The sequence below is a fragment of the Gigantopelta aegis genome, chromosome 3 (assembly GCF_016097555.1).
Source record: "Gigantopelta aegis isolate Gae_Host chromosome 3, Gae_host_genome, whole genome shotgun sequence".
In the NCBI taxonomy this organism is placed as follows: domain Eukaryota; kingdom Metazoa; phylum Mollusca; class Gastropoda; order Neomphalida; family Peltospiridae; genus Gigantopelta; species Gigantopelta aegis.
The window spans coordinates 27,616,075-27,641,523 of NC_054701.1; the positions used below are offsets into that span (position 1 = coordinate 27,616,075).

General features: G+C 32.9%; 1 protein-coding gene across 3 annotated transcripts in view; it reads left to right on the plus strand.

Moving 5' to 3' along the window:
• LOC121367809 (calcium-transporting ATPase sarcoplasmic/endoplasmic reticulum type-like) overlaps positions 1 to 23,557 on the plus strand; it is a 72,670-nt gene extending 49,113 nt beyond the window's left edge. Inside the window, exons 18-27 of one of the 3 annotated variants that reach the window (XM_041492187.1) lie at positions 1,146 to 1,268; positions 1,704 to 1,916; positions 2,617 to 2,710; positions 3,210 to 3,336; positions 4,492 to 4,694; positions 5,096 to 5,181; positions 7,606 to 7,739; positions 11,736 to 11,853; positions 13,111 to 13,228; positions 22,410 to 23,557. In XM_041492187.1, the coding sequence (XP_041348121.1) occupies positions 1,146 to 1,268; positions 1,704 to 1,916; positions 2,617 to 2,710; positions 3,210 to 3,336; positions 4,492 to 4,694; positions 5,096 to 5,181; positions 7,606 to 7,739; positions 11,736 to 11,853; positions 13,111 to 13,228; positions 22,410 to 22,456 (1,263 nt within the window). In that variant the 3' untranslated portion in view covers positions 22,457 to 23,557. Of the gene's footprint in view, positions 1 to 1,145; positions 1,269 to 1,703; positions 1,917 to 2,616; positions 2,711 to 3,209; positions 3,337 to 4,491; positions 4,695 to 5,095; positions 5,182 to 6,848; positions 6,983 to 7,605; positions 7,740 to 11,735; positions 11,854 to 13,110; positions 16,512 to 21,995 lie in introns of those variants that run through there. The other 2 variants (XM_041492189.1, XM_041492186.1) reach the window with 2 other exon arrangements.
• Positions 23,558 to 25,449: the final 1,892 nt, after the last annotated feature.

Below are 25,449 nucleotides of genomic sequence, written 5' to 3' on the forward strand. Positions count from 1 at the left end.
CGGATCACAATGAATAACAGATCGTTCGAGTTAAAACACAAAGTTTCAAATATTTTGTTACAATAATAGCTAAGAAATATTTTATTAAGGCAATATAAGCTATAGTATTATTGTAAAGAAATATTTTAAATTATTTTGTCTGTTATTCACTGTGTTGCAATATTCATAACCCAACTGGAGTAGGTAGTTGAATGTTTCAGTTTCGCATGACATAACAGTAACAGTAAGTAATGTGCAGGGGCTGTGGGGCTTGTAAAGATTTTATATCAAATATATATACAGGCTCAGATCTAGGCGTCCTGATCGGGGAGAAGAAACGTCCCTAATAATACCAAAGCCCTGAGCAATGTAGTAGGCGTACTCACAATTTTAGTTCATACTTAACAGGTCAAGCAACATACTTTGATAAAATACCAGTGTCAGTTCCAGCCTGAATATTGATTCGATGTGTTTTAGTATGAATTGATATATTATAATTATTAATAGTATGTACAGAACATGCATATTGATTTACCCAGTCCTAAATTATCAAAATAGCAAACCGTAGCGTTATTTTAACTTCAAATTATTACAAAATATGGACCACCTGAAACTTCAATGGACTATCTGAAATGAAAGCCAGGTAGTCCTGTTAACACCCTGAAAAAATGGTGGATATCTAACCCTGAGTATTAAAATATACATATAAATTTTGTTTCTCCCTTTATTGTTGGATTGCATAATAAAAATACATAAGATTTTTTTAATGACAAAAGATATCAGTTTTAACCTGTTAAACTTGAATGATGAGTTATAAATATAAGTTGAGTTAGCTCCTCTTATTGAGAATATCGTTCATAGCTGCCTTTCATGGGATAGCTCTGTTCTATAATTATGCTTAAGAATGGGAGAAATATATTTAATATTTTTTAGTTCTTAATGCTTAATGTATGTGAAAAATTAATATTGACTCGGCTTTGGTTGAAACATGTATCCGTCAAATGCAGAATGCAGTGACTCATTTCCTAATAAAACATTGTCTGACATTGGAATTCCATCGGGCTTGACAATTAGAATGAAAACTTTTAAAAATAATTTACGCATATGCTAAATAATATTGCTCAACTTTGTCATGTTTATTTATAATTTTTAATTTTTAATTTTAGACCAACATGACATTTGTTGGTGTCGTTGGTATGTTGGATCCCCCTCGTGAGGAGGTCAAGACATCCATCGTGGACTGTCGCAATGCTGGAATTCGTGTCATTGTTATCACTGGTGACAACAAGGTAATGGATTTGACAGAAAATGTGGCTTTTAGAGCCAAGTAAATAATATTCAGAGATAATGATTGGTGTTTTGTGTTAATTTTAATTTTCTGCTATGCTAAATAAATATATGAAAAATTAGGTTTTTTTAACATTTTGCTCATTTAAGGATTGTCTGTTATTTCTTTTACGTTCATCGGAATATGAACCAAAAAACAATCATCCGCAAACTGTGAATCGGCGAAGCTATTTACAGATGAGACATTATGTATCATTATAATTGTACAACCCCTTCAATTAAGAAAATGTCCACAGCAAAAAACATGCCATTGAAAAAAACCCTGTATATAGAAATACTAAAAAGGTGCTGTGGGGAATTCAAACTGCAATTGCAGTGTTTGTTGTAACAATATTACTAGTGCATTCATAGTTACAAATAACTGTTCATCTACCCAGGCTACTGCTGAGGCAATCTGTCGGAGAATTGGCATCTTCAAGGAGAACGAGAACACCGAAGGTCTGTCGTACACTGGACGAGAGTTTGACGACCTGGGACCTGAGGAACAGCGCTCGGCATGCATGAGAGCACGCCTTTTCGCACGGGTCGAGCCTGCACACAAGAGTAAGATTATCGAGTTCTTGCAGGCTGAGGGTGAAATATCTGCCATGGTAATATATTTTCTTCTTTGTTCATTTTGTTTGTTTGTTTTGTTGTAACTAACTACTAGGTTTTAAAACATTTTGGAAGTAATATACAAACTATTGACTGTTATTTGTTAAATGTTAAATGTTAATAGGATAGTGAACGGTACTCAATTTTCCTTATTTAAATTTTGGAAGTAATATACAAACTATTGACTGTTATTTGTTAAATATTAAATGTTAATAGGATGGTGAACAGTACTCAGTTTTCCTTATTTAAATGTAAGCAAATCAGTATTAGAAAACAAGAATACGGGCAACCTTTTAAAATTTTCTTCAGAATTGCTATGTATAATTCTGTTAAAAATAAATTTGTACCATTTGATCCACTAGTAGTAGGATGGGTCAGCACAACTTGACTTTTTATTATTTTGTGACTTGACCGTTAACTAATGCAGAGCAGAATCTAAATCAGTAACGTACTCGCCTGAGATGCGTGCATCATAGAATAAAACCACCTCTGATTTGTTTTTCCCATTCCAACCAGTGCTGTCCTGTCATTGGTTGAGTGCACGTAAAAGATTCCTTGATACTCATGTGGAAATGTAGTGGGTTTTCTCTAAAACTGTGTTACAAATTACCAAATGTATAAACACAGGTATATCATCATTTCAAGACCCAACATGACATTCTGTTTGAGCTACTATAAAGTGTTTTTTCTTTTCAGACTGGTGATGGTGTGAATGATGCCCCTGCTCTGAAGAAGGCTGAAATTGGTATTGCCATGGGTTCTGGAACAGCTGTTGCAAAGTCTGCTGCAGATATCCTTTTGCTGAAAAAAAACCCATGATTTTAAATTAACAATTATCTATATTACACCGAACAGCTTGACAAATTAAAGTAAATACACATCTAATTTCAGATCATCTTGGAAAATGAAATTTCTAGCAATTTCCGGTTATCCTAACTATTTCGTTTTTCATTCAGAGACAAACAATTAATTTGTATTGAACATGGACACAAAATGGGTTGTTTAACACCAGATTTTTTTTGTAGAGAAAACGACATTGTGAGGTATTATGAGGAGTGCCTATATAAACAGATAATACACAGCCATTATTTCAGTACATGTGTGAGCATATTGAGTATTATAAATAAGCATACAACTTTTGTGTCACAGTCTGGCCTGTACTTTCATATTGTTATTGTTTTTGTTGTTAGTTATGTTGTATAATTTTATCTGTTTGCTGACACCAAATTGTTTGGTATTAGACAATAAATTAAAATGAGTGGCGGTTGTTTGCCTTAACGAAGTCTTACAGATGATATTGGCAGATGATAACTTTTCTACAATTGTTGCTGCTGTGGAAGAAGGCCGTGCCATTTACAACAACATGAAACAGTTCATCAGATACCTTATTTCGTCCAACATTGGTGAAGTGGTGTGGTAGGAAAATAGTTTTATATTCCAGTAAAATCCTCATTGCATCCAATATTGGTGAAGTGGTGTAGTAGAAAACCTTTTATAATCCAGTACAATCCACATTTCGTCCCAACATTGGTGAAGTGGTGCAGTAGAAAACTTTATATTCCAGTAAAATCCACATTTCGTCCCAACATTAGTGAAGTGGTGCAGTAGAAAACTTTATATTCCAGTAAAATCCACATTTCGTCCTGACATTGGTGAAGTGGTGTAGTAGAAAACCTTTTATAATCCAGTACAATCCACATTTCGTCCCAACATTGGTGAAGTGGTGCAGTAGAAAACTTTATATTCCAGTAAAATCCACATTTCGTCCTGACATTGGTGAAGTGGTGTAGTAGAAAACCTTTTATAATCCAGTACAATCCACATTTCGTCCCAACATTTGTGAAGTGGTGCAGTAGAAAACCTTTTATAATCCAGTAAAATCCACATTTCGTCCCAACATTGGTGAAGTGATGTAGTAGAAAACTTTTTATATTCCAGTAAAATCCACATTTCGTCCCAACATTGGTGAAGTGATGTAGTAGAAAACTTTATATTCCAGTAAAATCCACATTTCGTCCCAACATTGGTGAAGTGATGTAGTAGAAAACTTTTTATATTCCAGTAAAATCCACATTTCGTCCCAACATTGGTGAAGTGATGTAGTAGAAAACTTTATATTCCAGTAAAATCCACATTTCGTCCCAACATTGGTGAAGTGATGTAGTAGAAAACTTTATATTCCAGTAAAATCCACATTTCGTCCCAACATTGGTGAAGTGATGTAGTAGAAAACTTTATATTCCAGTAAAATCCACATTTCGTCCCAACATTGGTGAAGTGATGTAGTAGAAAACTTTATATTCCAGTAAAATCCACATTTCGTCCAACATTGGTGAAGTAGTGTGGTAGGAAAATGGTTTTATATTCCAGTAAAATCCACATTTCCTCCCAACATTTGGTGAAATGGTGTGGTAGGAAACTATTTTTATATTCCAATAAAAGCCTCGTGATCTAAAAATATTTTTTATGTTATATGTTACTCAGCTCAAGGAGAGATTTATGTGTAGGAACAAATCCCTTTGATACTCGAATCATAAATTTTGATTCTCATACTTGGCATGTTTGTTTCAGCATCTTCTTGACAGCGGCTCTTGGTATCCCCGAAGCTCTGATTCCCGTACAACTCCTGTGGGTGAACCTTGTCACTGACGGTTTCCCTGCCACAGCCCTCGGATTCAACCCTCCCGACCTTGACATCATGAAGAGACCTCCAAGGAATCCCAAAGAGGGCCTCATCACCGGATGGCTCTTCTTCAGATACATGGCTATTGGAAGTGAGACTTTGTCTTGTACTGGATTTCATTCAACAGTTGATATTTATAAGATGATCAATAGCAATTACAAATCACCATCTTAATGAAAGAATTCGCAGCATATCGGTGGTACAGGGGAGTGGGACATTAAGGATTTGAGTTAAGAATGCATTATTAGATTAGGTTAGTCTCATTCATGTAACTTTAAAGGAAGGACATAAAAAAAAAATATATATATATTTAACTATTGCAAATGGATAAGTTTACTGGATTATCATTTTATATGTAAGCAGTAGTTTGATCTGAATTAGTTATACTAAAAGAATAATACATAGCCATTATTTTAGTGCATGTGTGAGCACACTTGGCGCATGCACACACATGAATGTCTTATTAATAAAGTAATTTCTTTTCATTCTCAGTCTACGTTGGTTGTGCAACTGTTGGTGCTGCTGCCTGGTGGTTTATGCTGTACGACAAGGGCCCCAAACTGAACTACTACCAGTTGGTAAGTTTATCTTCATCCGGTCGTCGTACCAGCCAATTCGGTAATGTTAACACTCTATGGAATTTTTTAAAGCTCATCTGAAACATCAATCAAAATAATATTAAGAAATATTTTATTAAAATTATTAAAGTGCATATAGTTGTATTTATACTTTACTCTTTTTTTTCCAGTTTTAACTTTCTTACTAATTTTAATTATTCACATTTCACCTTAATATGTTAACGAAAGTAATTTTTAAATGTTAGTTATGCAATGATAATTTAATTCAGATATGGTCTTTGAAAAAAAACAACTTTTAAGTGTGTTTGTTATAACTTTATTGTTGACTGGTTGATTTTAAAAGTTGTATAACATCTAACCTTTGTTTTTCAGTGTCTTATCTTACTAAATATGAGACTGTTGGGGAGTCTGATAATATGTATGTTACATGTTGAGCCTATCTGCTTACTTGATATCTAACAATAAGACAAACACAATTTTCTAAGCTTTTTGAAGTGTTGATTTATAATGGCCAGTGTTTTTGCATACTATAACTATGAAGGTGGGATGTAGTTCAGTGGTAAAGCACTCGCCTGATGCATGGTCGGTCTATGATTAATCCCTGATAGTGGTACAATTGAACTATTTCTCATTTCAGCTAGTGTACCACAATAGGTATATCAAAGGCTGTGGTATGTGCTATCCTGTTAGATGGTGCATGTAAAAGATGGGGGAAATGTAGCAGGTTTCTTATCTAAGACTATATGTCAGTAATACCAGATGTTCCACATCCAATAGCCAATGATTAATAACTCAATGTGCTCTAGTGGAGTAGTTAAATAAAATAAAAAAAGCAAACAATGAAATAGGACCAAATTTAGTATATACTATATCCTGATTAAACAGTTTTTTGTTTTTTTTGCATATACTAACACTGTTAATTGTACAGCTGATGATTTTCAAGACAAAATGAGCTACATTTATATGAAAATAATGAGTAAACACAAAGTTTGGTGACAAATCTTCAGGTTGTTGATCTCACACATCACAAATAAGAAGAAAGAAGAAAAACAAAAAGACAAAATATCCACTAAAAACTGCCTTGTTAATAAAAGCTGAAATTTTATCTTCTCCATATTGGTTCTTCAAAATAAAAAAGTACCTCTCCCCTCTTTACTAATTTTCGTCACTATGATTGCTTTGAGATGTTTCAACAACATAGTATCAACAAGTTTTGGATGTCATTATAAAACGCCAAATAGTATCCCATTTCATTTTAAAACTTTACAGAATTGACATTGACTAGATTGTACCGATTAATTCACTGCCACGTGAGCCATTGAGGGGAAAAAGATAATATTGTGTTCAGTATGTTTTGGAAATTGTCTAACAAAAATTCTCAGTTGTATATAAAATGCTGCTATATTTCAAAAGTTAATGCTATAGACATCGATTCAAATTTCATATATAACACAGAATTTTGTTTAAAATACCATCCATAATTGTTCCAATCAAAAAAAAAAAAAAAAAATCTGTTTTGGCAAACAAATAAATAAAACAAGGAAAAGTACATTGAAATTCTGTTTTAACAAATGATTAAAAAAAAGAAAGAAAAGATGTCAGATGTCTGTACAGGTTTGAGAATACTTGGATGTATGTTTCACGTATAATTGCCCCCATCATTCCAGACTCACCACATGCAGTGTCCTGCTGAGCCGAAGATGTTCCCCGGAGTGAACTGTGGTATATTTAACGACCCCCACCCTATGACTATGGCTCTATCCGTGCTAGTCACAATAGAGATGCTCAATGCTCTCAACAGGTAACAATTGTAACTCTGCGGTCGCTGCTGCTGCTGCTGCTCATGTTGTCTCGGCTTGAATATAGACCACAGTCTGTTGCTACTGTTTTTATCTACATCGGCAGTGTGACCAATAAAAACACAATTTATGGTAAATCTTTGTAATAGTATTGTTTTACTGTCATGTTTGAGAAAGTTTTGTAGCTCTTATAAGAGAACATTTGGTTGAAATGACGTAAATACAATATAGGTTGAAAATAACCACAAATGAAAATTTCATTGCAACGTAACCAGTGATTATTTGGTTATGAAAATTTGCCGATTTGGTTGCAGAATGTAAAAAGTGATCAATTGGTTGAAAATTGTGTAATGAAAATTCACTGGAAAAAAACCCCAGCGTCTTATTTAGTGGAAATTCCACATGAAAAATTTGGCAACAAGCTTGGCTCTCTATTCACTGACGATTTTCAACATGAGCATTAACGTGGTATCGCTACACACCACAGCGTCGCTGCAATGAGCTAGCATGGCATGTGCTGGTGGTTTTATTTTTTTTTTATTTTCTTCTTCCCAGACACAGGTGACGGCTAGTCGATCTGTATTAATGTTATTTTTCTCTCCTCTAATCACATCTCACTCTGCAGACTCACCAAGCCCAGTGCTTGGCGCAGGATGAAATGTTTGCCGGCATTGACTGCGACGTTTTCAAACACCCCAAGCCCATGACAATGGCACTGTCGGTTCTCGTCGTCATAGAAATGTTGAACTCGCTCAACAGGTAAGGTGGCCTGTTTCGACGGCCTTAAGGTGGAGTCACATTGTCCAATCATTCTAATCGGTAAAGTTATATTTGAAAAAACAACAACAATTATTTGGTGTTTACAGCTTTACATGTTTGGAGTACTGAAGCTTTTCTATTGATTGAATGTTACTCTTAAAGCTACTGACCCTAGGTATTGTGGCAGTGTGAAATATTTTCGACTTTTACATCACTTTAATTGTTAAATTTTACAGTACTTGTAACTTTTTGCTTAAATTGTCAATTTTGGAAAATTCATCTTGTTTCAAGATCTTTCGCAAATTTTATGCAAAAAAAAGTAAAGAAGAGAAAAAGATACTTACCTCAGAAACTATGGTTGGTAGCTTTAAGAAATACATAATCCAGTTCAAGAAATATTAAGACAAATTTTGAAAAAAAGAATTCCATGGATTTAGAAAATGTATGGTGTGACCCCTCCTTAACCATCGCAGGAAGTTTGCCTTGCAGACATGTGTGACAACCAATCACTAAGGGGGAGGTGTACTGTTTCTAAATTGATGACACTGTGCTTAGTAAACGTTTTACATTTCGACTTAATCTGCATGGACAAAATCAGTACAACAAGGGGGTGCTTTCTGGACTACAGCACCATGACTAGTTAGCAGCTCCGGTTTGGAATTAAAAAATCAAATTTTTACAATTAAATTGCCATAAAATTGATCATAGTACTTTTTTTGTGGTAATACATCTATGGACAAAATTGTTTAGTCCAGCCAGCCCCCTTTGTGGTACAGGGTTGTTGTGTGTTTACGGAAACTTCCTGCATGAGTTTTGGCCTGTCCGACTGGCTACCTTGTCTGCCTCTGGAGTACAGTAGCTAGATTGCCTGTACAGTCTATTACTTTCATCCAGATATAATCCATTTTTCTGTTGTGAGTGTGGATTTTGAGAGAGAGAGAGAGAGAGAGAGAGAGAGAGTGAGAGAGAGAGAGAGAGAGAGAGAGAGAGAGAGAGAGAGAGAGAGAGAGAGAGAGAAAATGAGAATGAGAGAAAATGAGAATGAGAGAATACTAGAAGCATGCATCCTGTTTAGTCTGTACTGGTTGTGACTGAATGAAATTGGTTATAACTGGATGATAATAGGCAATATTTATCTGTTTGTTGAATCTGCAGAGGGAGATGTCTTGGCGCCCTTGAGTTGAAAAGTATGTTGTGCACTGACTGTTCCTCACACCAGTATGTAGTATGCACAGACATGTTTTACTAAATGCACTTTTGTTTTCTAGGGGACGGGGTGTAGCTCAGTAGTAGGGTGCTCATCTAACGTGCGTGGGTCATTGGATTGATCACCTTGGTTGCACCTGTTGTTGTGTTCCCTGTACAACCAGTGCCCCACAATTGGTATTCCAGATGTGGTGCTGTTCTTTACTGTCTGTAGAAAAGTGCCTATAAAACTGCTATTTGATAAAATTAGCCCATATAGTGAGACTGGGTTTCTTCTCACTATGTACATCAAGTGTTCAAATAAGCATACATTTGATGCTAAATGAGTTTAGGTTTAAAATGTGCTGAGTTGTTTTAACGAAGCATTCCTTTCCTTATTATTTATTTATTTTTATTATTATGCAGTTACCATTCTTTGCTTTTATGTTGTTATGACCATTTAATTTTGCTTTTATCAAAATGATGATCAATGAAAGCATGCTGATTGGCCAGGTCTGTTTTTAAATCATGCATCTGTAATCTCTAACGGAGTGGGCTAAAATCTCGTTGAAGAAGCAAATGTGGATGTTGCTTTTTCTCAAGAAAATTCAAATAATGCTAGCATATCCAAAATGAGTGGGGAAAACTAATGGGTCTTTCTTTTGAAATTGTATTTATAAAGTAGACTTAAGTTCTTTAAAATGTTAAATTACGCTACAAATGGAACGAACACCCTTGCATTTCACTCGCCAGTTGATTTTTCTCTTTTGAAGTAAAAGAAAATTGTGTTATGAGCAGTCAGTTCCTTCAGTATGTTTTGTTTTGTTAATGCATGAATCTTTTCTATGAAATTCATCATTCAAAAATTATTGCTTATACAATGATATATTTTTATATTTAGATATGCTGTATATAGCTTACAGTATATAGACATTGTTGCATGCATTTAGAAATGTTCCAATGTTTTTTCCCTTCCCTCACATTGTTCAATGTAGGTAACAAAATTGTTGCAGTAACTGAACTAATCATAAACATGGCTAATCAGTATGGTATTTGAAATCACAGATATCCCCTTAATACTGATCAGTAAACCCTTTCATTTAGTAGTCATACGTCATTCTGATCAGTTCAGAAAAATAGATAAAAAAGTGAAACATACGTAAAATTAAATTTGTACACTAATTATTGTTAAATTGCCAACATTCCATTTATTCTATGTTGGATTGGCAACATACTCTAGTTTACTAATTTGATGCTTGATTACCCATGTAGTAACTGCTTTTAACTAATAGTTTGACAAGGAGTTAATTAGCAAGTATGTTTGCTTGTCTTTAGTTTGGTGGCTGTTGAAGTGTACTGGCATCATATTGCCATGTGTCATTCTGCATGACAGTACATCTCCCCCTTTGAAAAAATTATTTTATATATATATATATGTGTTAATATAAAAAAGAAAATGATATTGCTTATTTGAAATAATTTTTCATTGTTTTAACATTATATTAAGAGTTTTGTTTCTAAACCAGCCAACTGATATTAGTTATGAAACATTCACTAATGTAGTCACATTTGCCAACTAATAATGCTGTACATACTAAGAATGTAGTTATTGGTAGGTGCAGTGTGTTTGGTTAATTTATTTGTTTTTCTTTTGATTTTATCAACGGAAAATAAAGGATTATACATAACCTCTGAGTTAAGAAAACAAACAAAAACAAATGCACACAAAAAACCCAACCCCCACATACCTAAAAACCCAACAGCAAATTGTTGTTTTTATGAAAATATTCCCAATAGCTGTCATTTACACAATGTTAATGTTAATGCTAAGTGATACATCCTGCATTACCAGTATTCAAAACAGGAGACTGTTATCAGTGTATCACTTTGGTTCCTTCTTACTTAGAATTCCACTTTCCACTTAGTGGAATTGATTCAGTCATAGTTACGTTTAAACCTATAAAGCTGCTCAGAATGGGGAAGAAAACATTAGTATTTTAACACATCCATATGGTAATTCAGAGGTTATTTATATAAATAAAAATAGGTGAAAAAATAAGATAAAATTAAACAGAAGTATTGTTTTCAATTAGAATAACTTTGAAAGAGAACAAGTTATCTGTAATAGTTTGGAAAAATTATGAATTGCTGATTTTGCATTTTCCTATTCTGTTCATAGTGAAGTTTGTTTAACCAATGGACAAGATTTATCTGCCCCTGGTTCCAGCAAGCGAGTGGTACAAAGTCTATGCTAACCCAAGTATATACACATAAAGTGACATGTACATCTAGTCCTTAGACCATTGCTAATTTTTAAACTAAGTGGCTACATTATTTAGTATTTGGCTAATAAAATTGTTTAAACTTGACAACTTTTTGATAATTTTGAAAAAAATAACTTGCATACTTCAGATATCTAAAAATTAACTGAAACAAAATTCTTTCCAGTATGAATGAATGAATGTTTAAATGTTTAACGACACCCCAGCACAAAAATACATATGGGCTATTGGGTAGTATTGAAATTAACCAATGAATGTCCACAATTACATATGTTGAGTGCATTGTTAATTAATAAATTAGATTATTCAAATACTGATTTAGAAAAGATGTATTATAATACAGATTACGATCAATGCTAAAATAGAACACATAGGACCTTCTACTAGTCCTACGAGTGAGTAAAGAAAGAGCCATCAAGGGAAGGTACCTTGGGGAAAAAAAAGTATCCTCATTGTACTAAGGTGGTTTGTCCATGTATTTGTGTAAACGTTTTAAGTTTAGTACTAATCTTTGCGTTGCTCTCCACAGCTTGAGTGAGAACCAGTCACTGTTGGTGATGCCTCCATGGTCGAACTGGTGGCTGATGGGCGCCATCGGTCTGTCCATGACCCTCCACTTCGCAATCCTCTACATTGATGTCATGTCTGTAAGTACATTATTTGTGAAATAAACCTGGTGGTGCTGGTCGTGTAGTGTTATATCACTAAGATATTCAACACTGTTTTACAAACCAACAGTCGCAGCCCTCAGAGAAATGTGACAACGATACTTTCCTTTACCCAGTGCTCTCACAAGTCTGCTTTTGCATAACCCATTTTTCATTTATCATATACTTTGGTTTTTACAAGTTACACAAAGTGAAAATTTTTATTTTATTTTTTTCCCCAACTGTATGGTTTACACAAACTTTCATTTCTCAGAAGCCTGAATTAGCTCTCTTGTATTCTAATTTTCGAGTGAAAATGTTTCAATTTGAATGAGCCTTTTTCTTTACATTTTGAATAAAATTGTTAACTTGATTTCATGTGCTGAAAATTCAAAGAAAATGTTCAGTTTTATATGAAATGATGCTATCATTCCTTAAGTCCATTCCACATGCATAAAGTCTGATATAAATACACCACCCTGTGGTGGTGTTATGGAATGACAAGATTTGATGTGAGTGGGACGTCATTCTTTCATGTCTGGATGAGCCATACAAAACAACGCAGTTCTGTTTAATATATATCCCATATGGTAGCAAAAGTTCAGCAGTAAATCCTCAAACAGAACATTGCTATACAATCTTAGCCAGTTTTGTCCTCCGATCTTGCCCCCTTTGAGCTTGTTTGGGATAACATTGCAAAGAAGAACTGGCAGCAACATCAACATGACAATCTGCTAGATACAGGCATCCTTTAACTTACAATTTGTACCAAATCCACCAGGATTTCATAACCAATATTTTCTGTCCATGATGAAACACTGTTACTATTTTGATGTGGATTTTTCTTGTACATTTCAATATCTTATAAATTTTATATCTCTAAACTGTTTTGCAAATATTTGGCTTGAATGATATCTTTGAATGAACAAAAGTGACTATATTTTGTTACAATCAAAATATTTTAAATATACACTATGTTAAGGGGACCGATTCTTTTTCATATGATGTATTTTAAACATTATTATTTAGAGATTAAATATTTATATTTGTAAAGATTGAAAAGGAAAAAACACAGCAAAAACCTACGTAAACCGCAAACTGTCCAACTAGTTCCAAAGGATGAGAATGTTTAATGAAAGTGGTATGTACGTTAAATAAAAAAAACAATGAACAATACCAGAACATACACACTTATGAATATAAAGTACTGTGATTATCTGTTACAAGCATGACATAAGAAATGTTTTTCTATTTCAGGTGATATTCCAAATCACACCACTTGGTGTTGAGGAATGGTTGGCGGTCTTCAAGATATCAATACCCGTTATCATACTTGATGAGACACTCAAGTTTGTGGCTCGCAAGTTTGCAGATGGTAAATTAAAAGATGTTCTATTTGAAGCTCACTGGATGGTGCTTGTATGGGTTGTGTACATTGGAGTGTGCTACAAAAGCCTAGTATGATACGTAGCCGAGTAGCTCTGTGATATCACTGTCAGTCATGCTCTCGCCTGTTTCTGCTCGCTCGCCCGCCCGCTCACCCACTCTCCCACTTACACTCAGGAGATGGTTCCTTCTGTTGCACCTAATTCTAACTGTGGTGACAAGTCCTACTCACAACTGGAATTCTATCTCTCTTTTTTTTTCTTTTTTTTAATCTTATGCTTAAAATATAGCAGTTTGCTTTACACTGGCATCTGCTGATGGGTAGTCAGAAGGAGTGTGCACACCAACAAAAGGTTACAGGTGTTGAAACAAAGCAATTTTTGTGTGATTTAAAAAAAAAAAAAAAAAAAATAGTGTATGTTATAACTGCAAGAGCCGTATTTAGTTTTAACAAATCAAACTTCCTGGAGTGTTTTATATTTTTATGATGTACATAGTTTTGATGTCCTTTTTGCATATTGCGTGTTTTTGCATTACATTTGTTTGAAACCACCTACATTATTAGTTTCCATTGGTCATAATTTATCAGACATAGGTTGTAAAAGAGACGTGATTTCTGTAAAAAAAAAATTTCATTCATCAGCATACGTTAGTTTCCTTGGGTTTTGTACAGTAATGCTTTAGAAAAGCTGGGTGAATCGTCTGTGAATATATAAAGCAGTCACATAGTGTCTGTCTCACTGATGCGCAGTCATGATTCAGTGTTACAGTTCGCCAAGTCAGTAATTTACCCATTAAAACTATGGTTTACGTTAATTAATACTGTAAAAAATTTAGTTACTACTAAACATGGTAACATAACCAATGACGTTTTAAAAATATTTACAAAAAATGTACACTAAAATTCTTTGTCTACAAAATCATTACTATCAAACATTTTATCATTGTTACATTTTCATAACTGATTTCCCTTAGTTGGACGGTTTCCAGATGTAAAGATTACCAGTATATGTAATCTTTTGTCTTGTTTTAAAATAGAGACGTATAGTATTAAATACTGCTTGAAAAAAAGATTACATTATTACAGGCCAGTTTTTTCTGATTCTTTACTGTTACTTTGTAAATAAATAAAAATTACAATTGAATAAAATGTCGGCAAAATGGGGGTTTTAGATTTATTTTTAGTTGAAACTTTGGAATAAACTTTTTTTATTTAGTTCATCATTTAAACTTGACTTTAGGGAATAAATTTTAAACTGCAAGTACGATTGCACTAGATTTTTTTTTTTTTTTTAAATTTAAAAATAAAGTATGATTGTGTGTTTTGTCTGTGCCAGTCTCCGTGTTACTGAGTGTTTGGTGGGGACTCTAAATTATACATTTAATCTTCCTCCTCTATGTTGTCAAAAGGAAAAGGGGTTATTGGAGATGGGGCTTTTCAACTAAAAGTGTATTGTTAACAAGTTTTGTTCGTGTGGTATTGTAATCTTCGTATTTCGTGATTATTAAAATAATAAACCAAATAAGCAGAAAAAATGTTGGTTTCATTTAATGTAAGGAATAGGCCTACCTAATCGTTCAAGTTAAATATTAGTTTTGCACTCTTGTTTGACTGTTGTAATTTTGTTGGTGTTATTTATGAATTTAGCCTAGAACAATAATACTTACAGAATATAATATATTGTGCATATTTTATTGACCATGGTTGTTTTTAATGTTTATTTTAACTAGTACTCAGGAAGTTTGGGCATTGTTTAGATTTTTCAGTAATGAAATTAATTTAAGAATTGAACCTTATTATTTTTTATATTCGTGGAAGTTGGATCTGCAGAAATGCTTTGCACAATTTGTGAATGACTGGTATATTGGTGCTAAGCCATTCATTGTAAAGGCTGTGTAGGAGTTGTGCAGTTCATATTTCCAGGAACTTAAAAAATTATCAACTTCAATTCTTAGGATTTGAAGTGTATAATAGTATGACATCATATTGCAACAAGGTATGTCGTTGCCCCATTTTTTTTTTTTTTTTTTATTATTATTTTTTAATTGTACTAATCTTTCACTATTAACAAAGGAAAGCTATGAATATGATCCACTTTGTTCCCTTCTTTTTGATAGTTGCAGGACAAATCAAATCGGCCATTTTAACCATACTATAGTGAGATGAAATCTTTAATTTTGGATGGGATGGGAGTTCTTTTGTTGACCAGTCATTTTGCTGCTGATGTTTTCTTGGGAATTTCGATTTGTAAGCATTGGTGAAAGCAATGAAAATTTTATTATGTTATAAGTATGTGTTTTCTTCTCTTCTTTTTTTAAACTTTTTTTTTTAAAACATTTTTTTCTTTTTAAAAAAAAATAAAGTAAAATGATATGTAGGATAATCCAAACATCAAAAATGAAGAGCGCATTTGCAACTTGTAATTATATTAAATTTAGCCATTAAGTCTCGAGTGAAATTGTCTTGGGGTCAAGTTTAAAATAAGACTTATTTTTTGTTAGAAAGACTTATTTTTGGGGTTAAACACTATTTATCTCTGTAAAATAATGGGAGTACTGTTACTGTTAATGGCAGTTAATATTTTTTTTAAGACCATGCATCATGTTTTTGTATGGGTAATTGCTCAAACTTCAGTGTCTGAAGTGTTATGAATATTTATTTGTAAATATTTTACTAACAAATTAGGACATTTTTAAAGCGTATCTGGCATTCAGTTTTAAGAGATTAATGTAGTTTTGTTGCAATGATTTTTTTCTCTTGTTTTTTCTTCTTTTTAAAAAAATCAAAATGTCACCAAAACAAATCTTTTTATTCTTGGTACTTGATAACCTTCAACATTTGAAAAATAATCCTAAGAATAATACTATATTCTTACACTAATTGTAGATACTTACTAAAACTTTTCTGTGCATAAAATATATAAAATTTTCAAAATTGAACTAACTTGTTTCAGCATTGGCAGTTCCCAACAGATTAATAGATTATTTTTTAAAATAGGAAATCTGTTTTGTGTTGTCTTTAAAATGTATTATATATTTATGGTTGCATTAAAAGATTACAACTGTACTAGCATCTAATTGATTTTTTATATGCTAATATTACAATAATCATCTGTTAGGCAGCAAATAATTATGTTCACAGAAAACCTTTTGTAATAGACGTTTTTGGTGATTCTATTGTCCTGTTCAATAAATTATCATTCTTTGGTATCATACTAGAGCATGTTATCGACTTGTATGGAACATTGTACAGAAATAAAGAATTCTTTTGATTCTATTGTTGCATGGTGTGTTTGGAGTTTTGCTTTTTATATATGTATTATCCCTTTGCAAGTTACGAATCCAGACTATTCATCCCCTTTGCAAGTTACGAATCCAGACTATTCATTCCTTTGCAAGTTTTGAATCCAGTGTGATTTTTCATTCCTTAGATGACCAGTTGATTTATGATATTGAAGTTGTTTGTTGGTTGTTTTGTTTCAAACCTGAATTATTAGCAGAAAACAGACTTGCATTGCAATTGCAATTTCATTGGCATTTTAAAAATGATTTTTGTTTTATTGTGATAATGTTAGTTAGATGTATCTGATTCTCACATTACAATTTTGTCCTAGTCATAATCTCTCGTTTGTATGATATAGTTTTGATTTTTGGAGTTTTAATGTTGTCTTAGTGTCTACAACTTTGTAGGTATTAAAATGACTGTAAAGTCTTCAGATCTATCTTAGCATTTATTAAACGGTAAATTTGCCATGCTTCCAAGGCCAGCAGTTCTGTTCTTTCTAAATAGGACAATTATTTTTTAAATTAAGTCATCCGTTTGGTTCCTGTGTTCAATTTGACCATGTGAATGTGTTCAAACAAATGATTAGCTATAACAGTAAAATCATGTTCAATGATCTACCAAATGTTTTTTCAGTTTTTTTACAAATGGTTCCACTAATATATCGATGTATGACTGACTAAACAAAAACCCCACTGAACAACTGTGACGCCACTTTCCATCTGTAACGTTTGGTGTGGAATGAAGATTTTATTATTAAACATTTTCGCACGATTACCATCAATAACATTGGCAAGCATGTACCGAGGATTATTAAATTGGTTGGAGCGAGTGCTGTGGGGAACTGAGTGACACATGGATTTGTCCAGTCAACTTATTCTATACACAAGTAATGCATTTTCCACATGGGATGGACACGCCTGCTACATAATCTTTTTATACAGCTTTGAGAAAAAGAGAGACAGAATTCAAGATGTGTCACACACACATATTGCAATGCTGGTTTCATTTCCGTGTTGATTGTGTTTTGATATGATTGTCTGAACATGTGTTGTGCATGGCATGTTGAGTGCAGAAGCTTTCACAGCTAGGCAGTTTGTTTGATTTGCTACCAGACTAATCCCGATTCTAGACTCGTGAAACATTTGGTACAGTTACATCATATGGTTTGATTGTGGATGATTATTGCAATGGTACAAGATTTACTTTAGCATTCCTCTTTACAAAGATCACAGAAGGTATAAATATTTGTTTCGGAAGTAAAACACATTTTGTAAATATGACAGTATGGTTGACAACAGTGTTAAGCTTTATTGGTAAAGAAGAATTGACGAGATCCATTTTAATTAAATTGTAAAGCTTATTTATATTTATAATTGTTCCATGTGAATTTGCATTCTCACTAATTTTGTCTATAGATAAATCTAGTTCGCCATATTAGTCTGTACACTTGGATGCATCTAATTAGTTAACATGATATAATACAAAATTAATAAAATAGATTTTATTTTTTAATCATCATTTATGGCTAAACAAATTACATTTAATTTGTAAAAGTATTTGGTATGTGACTGTAACCTAAAAATAACTTATTAAAAATACAATTTTAGTTTTACTAACCGGTGAACAATGTTGACAGATGTTTATTGACAGTATTTAGTTTATTGTTTTAACTAATGGATCATTAATGTAGGATTTGCATAAATGATTGTCATATTTTTATAGATTTGTTTTTGCAGTATTAAGATTATTGATGGTGACATACTGCTGTTGCTTCTATATTTTCTCATAATGCCTTCACTAATAAAGTTAAATTATATTCTTGCTGTATATAGTAATGTATATAAGAATTAAACCAACTCTAACTTTACATCTATTCTTTCTATACTGCATATTTACCTGCATGACATTTCTTGCCTCTTTACTCGTACGCGTAATTACTATGGTAATTAATTAATTAATTTATTTATTTTCAGGAAATTTCTTTATTATTGTTGGATTTTGTTAAGTCTGCTATGAAATTTATATTAAGAAAACCACTTTTTTAGTCCTCTATGAAATATTTTTAAAACGTACATTCTTAGAAGTGGATGCGCAAGTAAAATGGTGTAGTATAATTAAGAAATCTAAAACATCAGTAAAGTAAATGTGAAGATTATTAATAAACAAGTAATAAACAATCTTTTTAAAGTTATTAATAAATGTAAAAATGGTATATTATTAATAAACAAGATTTAGGGACAGATGTAGCCCAGTGGTGTAGTGCTCACTCAGTTCATGGTCAATCTATCAATCCCCATTGGTGGGCTCACTGGGCAATTTATTAGTCTAGCCAGTGCTCCAAAATTTGTGTAACAAAGGCTGTGGTATGTACTGTCCTGTCCAAGAAAAAATATCTTGCTGCTAACCAAAAAGAGAATCCGCAAAGTTGTGGCAGTGTGTCAGTCCGATGCTATATAACTAAATCAAAATGAGTGCATCATCAAATAAAAAATATTATTCTTTCCTGTTGAGATTTAATAAACATAAGACCTGTTTGGTCAGTTCAAATTAATTGTAAAAAAAAACCGGAAACAAAACTAAAAGTATCTGTTAACATCATACAAGCAAGATTTAGTCTGTTACTGTAAGTAAATCCAAATTCTAAAACAAAGTAGGCCCAAATGGTCTGTTATGGTATTTGACAAACATGGGTAAGATATGATCCACTGAGATTATTCATAACACAAAGGTTAAAAGAAAGGTCTAATATTATTTGAAGACCTGGCCTTAAAACGGTCTTCAGATTTATTACAAATGTGATACATCAGTATTATTACCCCAGCAGGCACTCATAACGGGGGAAAATAAAAATGATAATTTCTCACTGAGAAATTATCATGCATTGGCTTAATGTACACTACTATTGGACGTCAACAAACCAATCACCTTGTCAGTACTAAATATGACATAACGATTTGGCACAGCACACACAATGACGTCACATAGTTTAAAGCGTTTGCATTTATGTCTTTCTGGTTTCAGTGTTAAACTTGTATTAAGATGGTAGTTTAATGCAATTCATTATAGATTTATTTATTTGGGTTTTTTTTTACAATTATCTGTGAACCATGAATAAAATACAAAGTTAAAGCAATACTCAGAACAGTAGAGTAGTTGCGTCGTTTCTATATACATGAACGTGTAGCCGAGGTAGGCTAAATTGAAAAATACGGCTTTCAAAACTTCCAAATAGCTGGAATAATAAATAGAATAACAAACTCTGTACCAGTTATTATCAAATTTATGTCCCTCATGAAATAATTTTCACTTGTCACTCGCTAAAGCTCATGACAAGTGAAAATTATTTCACTCTGGACATAAATTTGATAACTGTTAACTCATTTATTATCCTCTATATAGTACTGCCCACATTTCAGATGTTTTAGTTATGTATTATAGTTGTACTGCCACTTTTTTTTATTATGATGCAGACTGTAATTTGATATCACTGAATTTGAACTTTTACATCATTGGTCTCCAAATCTTAAAATGTCATTTAAAACAAGGTTATTGGAAATAAATCTTAAAATTAATATTGAATATAAATCTAAAAAATAAAATTGGATATAAAATGAGCTACCATTTCAAATCAAGTTTATTCATTGTGGAATAGTTTTCATTTATCACTTGCTTCTGTTGACATTATTTCCCTTGGGACATGAACTTAATACTGGTAAGAAGTGGAAGCTTGTGTAATAAATCCTACAGATGTGTTAAAATTAAGAAATGAATGTATTGTCTGATCTGTTGAGTTGCTTTAATAAACAGTAACAGTTGGTGAATTTATTTTAATAAATAAAATGTGTTTTAACATTAAGTTAATATGTTGCTGAATACATATTAAGATTATTAACGTCTTTCTAAAATACTGTTTTCATTTGGAGATTTCACAATGTTTTTCAGTGCTTTGATGTTATACAAATCTATATTAATAAACATCAATCCTTGAATCAACATGGGTTATCTGGATACATTAGATTATAATTAGTATTTTAAATATGATTGTCCAATGAAAATAAGATGTCAAGAATTAATCCCCCTGATTCAGAAAAGGTCCTGATTACATAATAACAGAAATGTGCAGTGCCATTTTAGATCCGTAATCTGAGATTTAATTTTGTAATGGAAGAGACCAAATTGTGTAACTTTTTTGTTGTTGCAAACATTGTTTATTAATCAAATATTAGTTTTGTGTAACAATTGTGTGTTTTGAGACACAATTTGTTTGCATTAATAATATAAATGCATAGCAGACTAAACATGTCATTGTCATCCATTTGTTTTGTGTTTCTATAACTAAAACAACAAAAACAATACAAGAACATTGTAAAACACATCAATATCCACATTAACATTTAATTGTTTTTGTTTAAATATTTACAAAATGCTTAGTTTACTTCATGCCATTTCTAAACAGTGTTTGGCTTGCATAATATAAAACAAAATAAAATCTTATTGCAATTAACTTCTAATTTTGATATTGTAGATTTAATCTTTGGGTTGACTAACAAAGTGTCAAAAAAACCCACATACGCCCCCCCCCCCCCCCCCCCCCCCCAATCCTCCCAACCCCACCCCACTCTTTTTCTGCTCTTCAAATTACTTGATATATTTATTTTACAAAGTTGGTTAATGGACAGAATAATCGTACAAATGTTTTAACAAATTCTCCAACTTGTTTAGAACCAGTATGGGAACATGAAGTTGTATCAAATAAGTACATTATAAAATTAGTTTATCCATTTCAACCACTAAATTAATTTTGTCACTTTTTGAGGTAGAGAGGACAGTATTCATATGACTTGCCAATTTTTGACAAATGTAGTTTTTAATTATCTACTTACTTGATTCTGTCCACTCTTAATTTATTAATTTAATGCCTTCAACGATTCATATTTTATTGTGTCCGATTATTTCCCTATTTTTGACTATATATATAGCCAACACTTTTGACCCCCATAAACGTATTCATGGTTCGACATTTTCTGACTAAAGTAATTTTTTGTTGTACTGGTATATGTTTGGTTTTATTTTATCAAACGTGACAGATCCGTGATCTCTGATCCAGTCCTTGGTGACAGTTTGTGATTCCTGATTTCAAATTCTTTGATGTAGGAGTGGCATTGGTTTTAATTTCTAGATAATAATTAGCAGTGATGTTTAATATTAAAAATTATTTCTGATTCTCTTCAATAATTTAGTAGTTTTTCAATTACATTGACAATTTTAAATCTATTACTTCACTAAATTATTTTACTTTTTAAAATTACTATTTTATTTTATTTTATTTTATTAAAACACTAAAATTATTAAGTTCATTGGTTCAGTTAATTTGAAGGATATATTTTAATTAACAAACCTCTTAATGAATACACTATTTCACATTGCAACAAGGACACCATAGTGACAGAGGATCTCCTCTCACTTTCAGATTTGCCTGGGTTCTTTTGAATGGGCAGTGACCTCTGACCCAGCTCTCCACAGCTTCCAAACAACCAATCCAAGACCAGTGATTCTTCTAGCATAGCCATCTTCAGCCAATAAGCGCAGGACTGCAGCAAATGTTTGGCGCTTTGTGGCTTAGTTGATTTTAGCATCTAGTTTTTTAAAAATTCTACCAGAAGAAAGTTCGAGCGGGAACTTTGTTCTGGGAGTTGCGCGTAGTCCTGCATGGACATTTTAGCGTGTTGATCTCATCTCAGCATTTTCTTTTTTTTATATAGAAATTTTTTTCTTTTATATTTAGATCCGTGCAATTTAGATTAAGTTGATATTTTGGGGGTAATTATTTACATGCTTGCCAATTTGGCATAGATCTTGTAAGTTTTAAAATCCGCTTTTCCAGTAACTTACGGTACGACCCAGGACTTCCCCAGCAAACGCTATTTTTGATGTCTTTAGAGGAAAGTGGAGGTTGCGATTGGCTCAGCAATATCATTTGGATCAAGTGCAAAAGGATCTAAGTGAAATTAAATAACTTGAACTAACACTCCTGGTGTGCGGTTGATAGTAACAGTGAACAGTCATTTACTACTGCAATACTGTGGTGCTGACTTAGCAGTTTCTGGTTTCGTTTTTTCTAGTAGTCTTGGCGTGTGCCTATGAGCGACTCTTTTTTTTTTTTTTTTTTTTTCTTCATCGTAAACGTACATGACAAAGTGATAACTATGTTCCCCATTGGAGTATGAACGACGACAGGTCTGATATTGTATATAATATTTATTTTAATCATGAATGCCTGATGTGTGTGTATAGTTAACGGAGCCCCGGCTGGCTTCCTTCATCCTTGGGATTCAGTTGTCCCAGTCCACCACCGTGTTTTTTCATGGATGACCTCTGCCATGGATCATTATGTGCAACGGGAAGTTTTAACCTTGACTTGTGGAGCTTTGTTAAGTTATTTTGTGTGATGAGTATTACATAGAGAGAAAATAGATTTATGTTTATACTGGCCAATTGTAAAGGAAAATTGATTATATATTTGCAAAGTAACTCTTTCCTTTATGTAATTTGGGGTTTTATGTGTAAAAAGTATTAATTGTACAGCATTTTGATTTTGATTTTGTATTTGTTCTGGGATTGATTTATAATAAGCAGCAGGTAGAAACATAGTATCTCGTACTGGAATGATTCATATATGCAGTTTAGGGAAATGACCTATTTACGATTTTAAAAGACTATCAAAGAAATGTGTTCCGTTTTTCCTTGAGATATTACCTCAAGACTTCTCACCAAATGGGCTTGACACAAATAGAACTGTTTTATATTGCTAGAACAGTTTGTATTCGGTTTCGTAAGACAAATTTCTTCTGTCTAACATTGGACATTTCAAAATACCATTGAGGATTCTATTTTAGTTCAAAGACGATCACGTGTCAACTTTGCCACATAATGAAGAAAAACTGAATCTGTCCAAGCCCTTTGGTGACGAGTCTAATTTATGTAGATAACAATATTTGTACATTTCCTATAGAAATTAAAATATTGTTTTACTGTATGTCTTTTTCTTTTCACTTTTAAACTAGTTGAAATTTCTGTGGGGCCTGTATCAGAAATGTATTTATTACATTAAAATATTTGCAATGACCCATGGACTGGTATAACTGGTTTCTGCAGAAGAAAAAAGTTGTCACTCAGGGTATCTCTTGCAGAACGGAATATATCAACTTCCATGTGAATAAAAGATGGGCAATTACTTACCTTGGTTACCTGTGATTGTCAACTGGAAAAAAAAAAAAAGAAAGAAAGAAATGTTTTATTTAACGATGCACTCAACACATTTTATTTACGGTTATATGGCGTCAGACATATGGTTAAGGACCACACAGATTTTGAGAGGAAACCCACTGTCACCACTACATAGGCTACTCTTCCGATTAGCAGCAAGGGATCTTTTATTTCCCACAGGCAGGATAGCACAAACCATGGCCTTTGTTGAACCAGTTATGGATCACTGGTCAGTGCAAGTGGTTTACACCTATCCATTGAGCCTTGCGGAGCACTCACTCGGGGTTTGGAGTCGGTATCTGGATTAAAAATCCCATGCCTCGACTGGGATCCGAACCCAGTACCTACCAACCTGTAGACTGATGACCTACCACGACGGCACCAAGGCCGGTCTTGTCAACTGGAAGTCATATGTATGAAAATAATTGCAGCCATTTCATCACTAACCTAGGTTTGAACTGCTGTTCTCCAAATGTGAATGGGAGTTGAATTTGGTAAATAGATTTGATTAAATCACCTTGAAGGCTCCTATAGACTGGATGTGGTGCGTTCATGCAGTCAGTCTCATGTTTTTGTGGTTTGCGTTTTGGGCATATACACCATATACAATTATATCATTGCAGCTGGCTGCATATGTTGTATACACTCATTTAAACTGTCTTTCGATTGTTGTTTAGCTGGACTGCACACACGCAACACATCCAGTCTATTTGAGCCTTGAGGCTAATTTAAATTTTATTGACAAGCTTTAATTTTGATTGACTAAATAAATTTGGCTATAGATTTTCAGAGCATATTTGACAAATTGCTAATAATTTTGATGGCCCAGTTTAAACCCTGAATAACATTAGGTGTATTAAAGGAACATTCCTAAGTTTGCTGCATTGTAAGATGTTTCTGACTAATAAAATATTACAATGATTAAACTTACATATTAAATACTAGTATATGTTTTTGTTTAGAACATCAGTGTCTGTATATTCAATGTGTTTCTGGTCGTCTTAATATTTGTATGTTTGATATGTAATTACAATTATTAAAATGTCTCTGTTAGTTGATATAACATCTTAAAAACTGCAGCAAACTCAGGAATGTCTCTTTAAATCGGAGACACATTCAGCAACTGTTAACTTCTGCTGATATATTGTTTATTGACAAATCTCAACACTAGCCAGGCCGGAAGTATTAAGACTAATTGTCGGGCCCACTACATGTTATTGAAGTCGTGGATAACTGCAACAAATTTAGCCAAAGATTAAAATAACATTCCTTTAAAAATGGTTTAGTTGAATGTTCAAAGATGCTGAACATGACTTGCGTGATTTGAATTGCGGTTATGTTGTAAAATTGTTTTTCCATGATGGAGCAGTAGGAAATAATGTACCCTTGGAGAGGCATTTAAAATGTGCCTCCATGTTGTGACTTGGAAAAGGAAGTCGCTGTAAGCTGTTACATTGGTATGACATGGAACATTGAATCCAAAAACAAAAATTGAAGGCAGAGTCACTATCATATTTCTCATAACTTTTATCAACTCCCATCTCATTTGTAATAAATATCTCCAATCTGTATTTGATTTTGCTTGATAAATCTAGTGTAAAAGAACAGCAGCATTTGTTTCAGATGAATACCTAAAATATCTCACAATGAAACTTGGG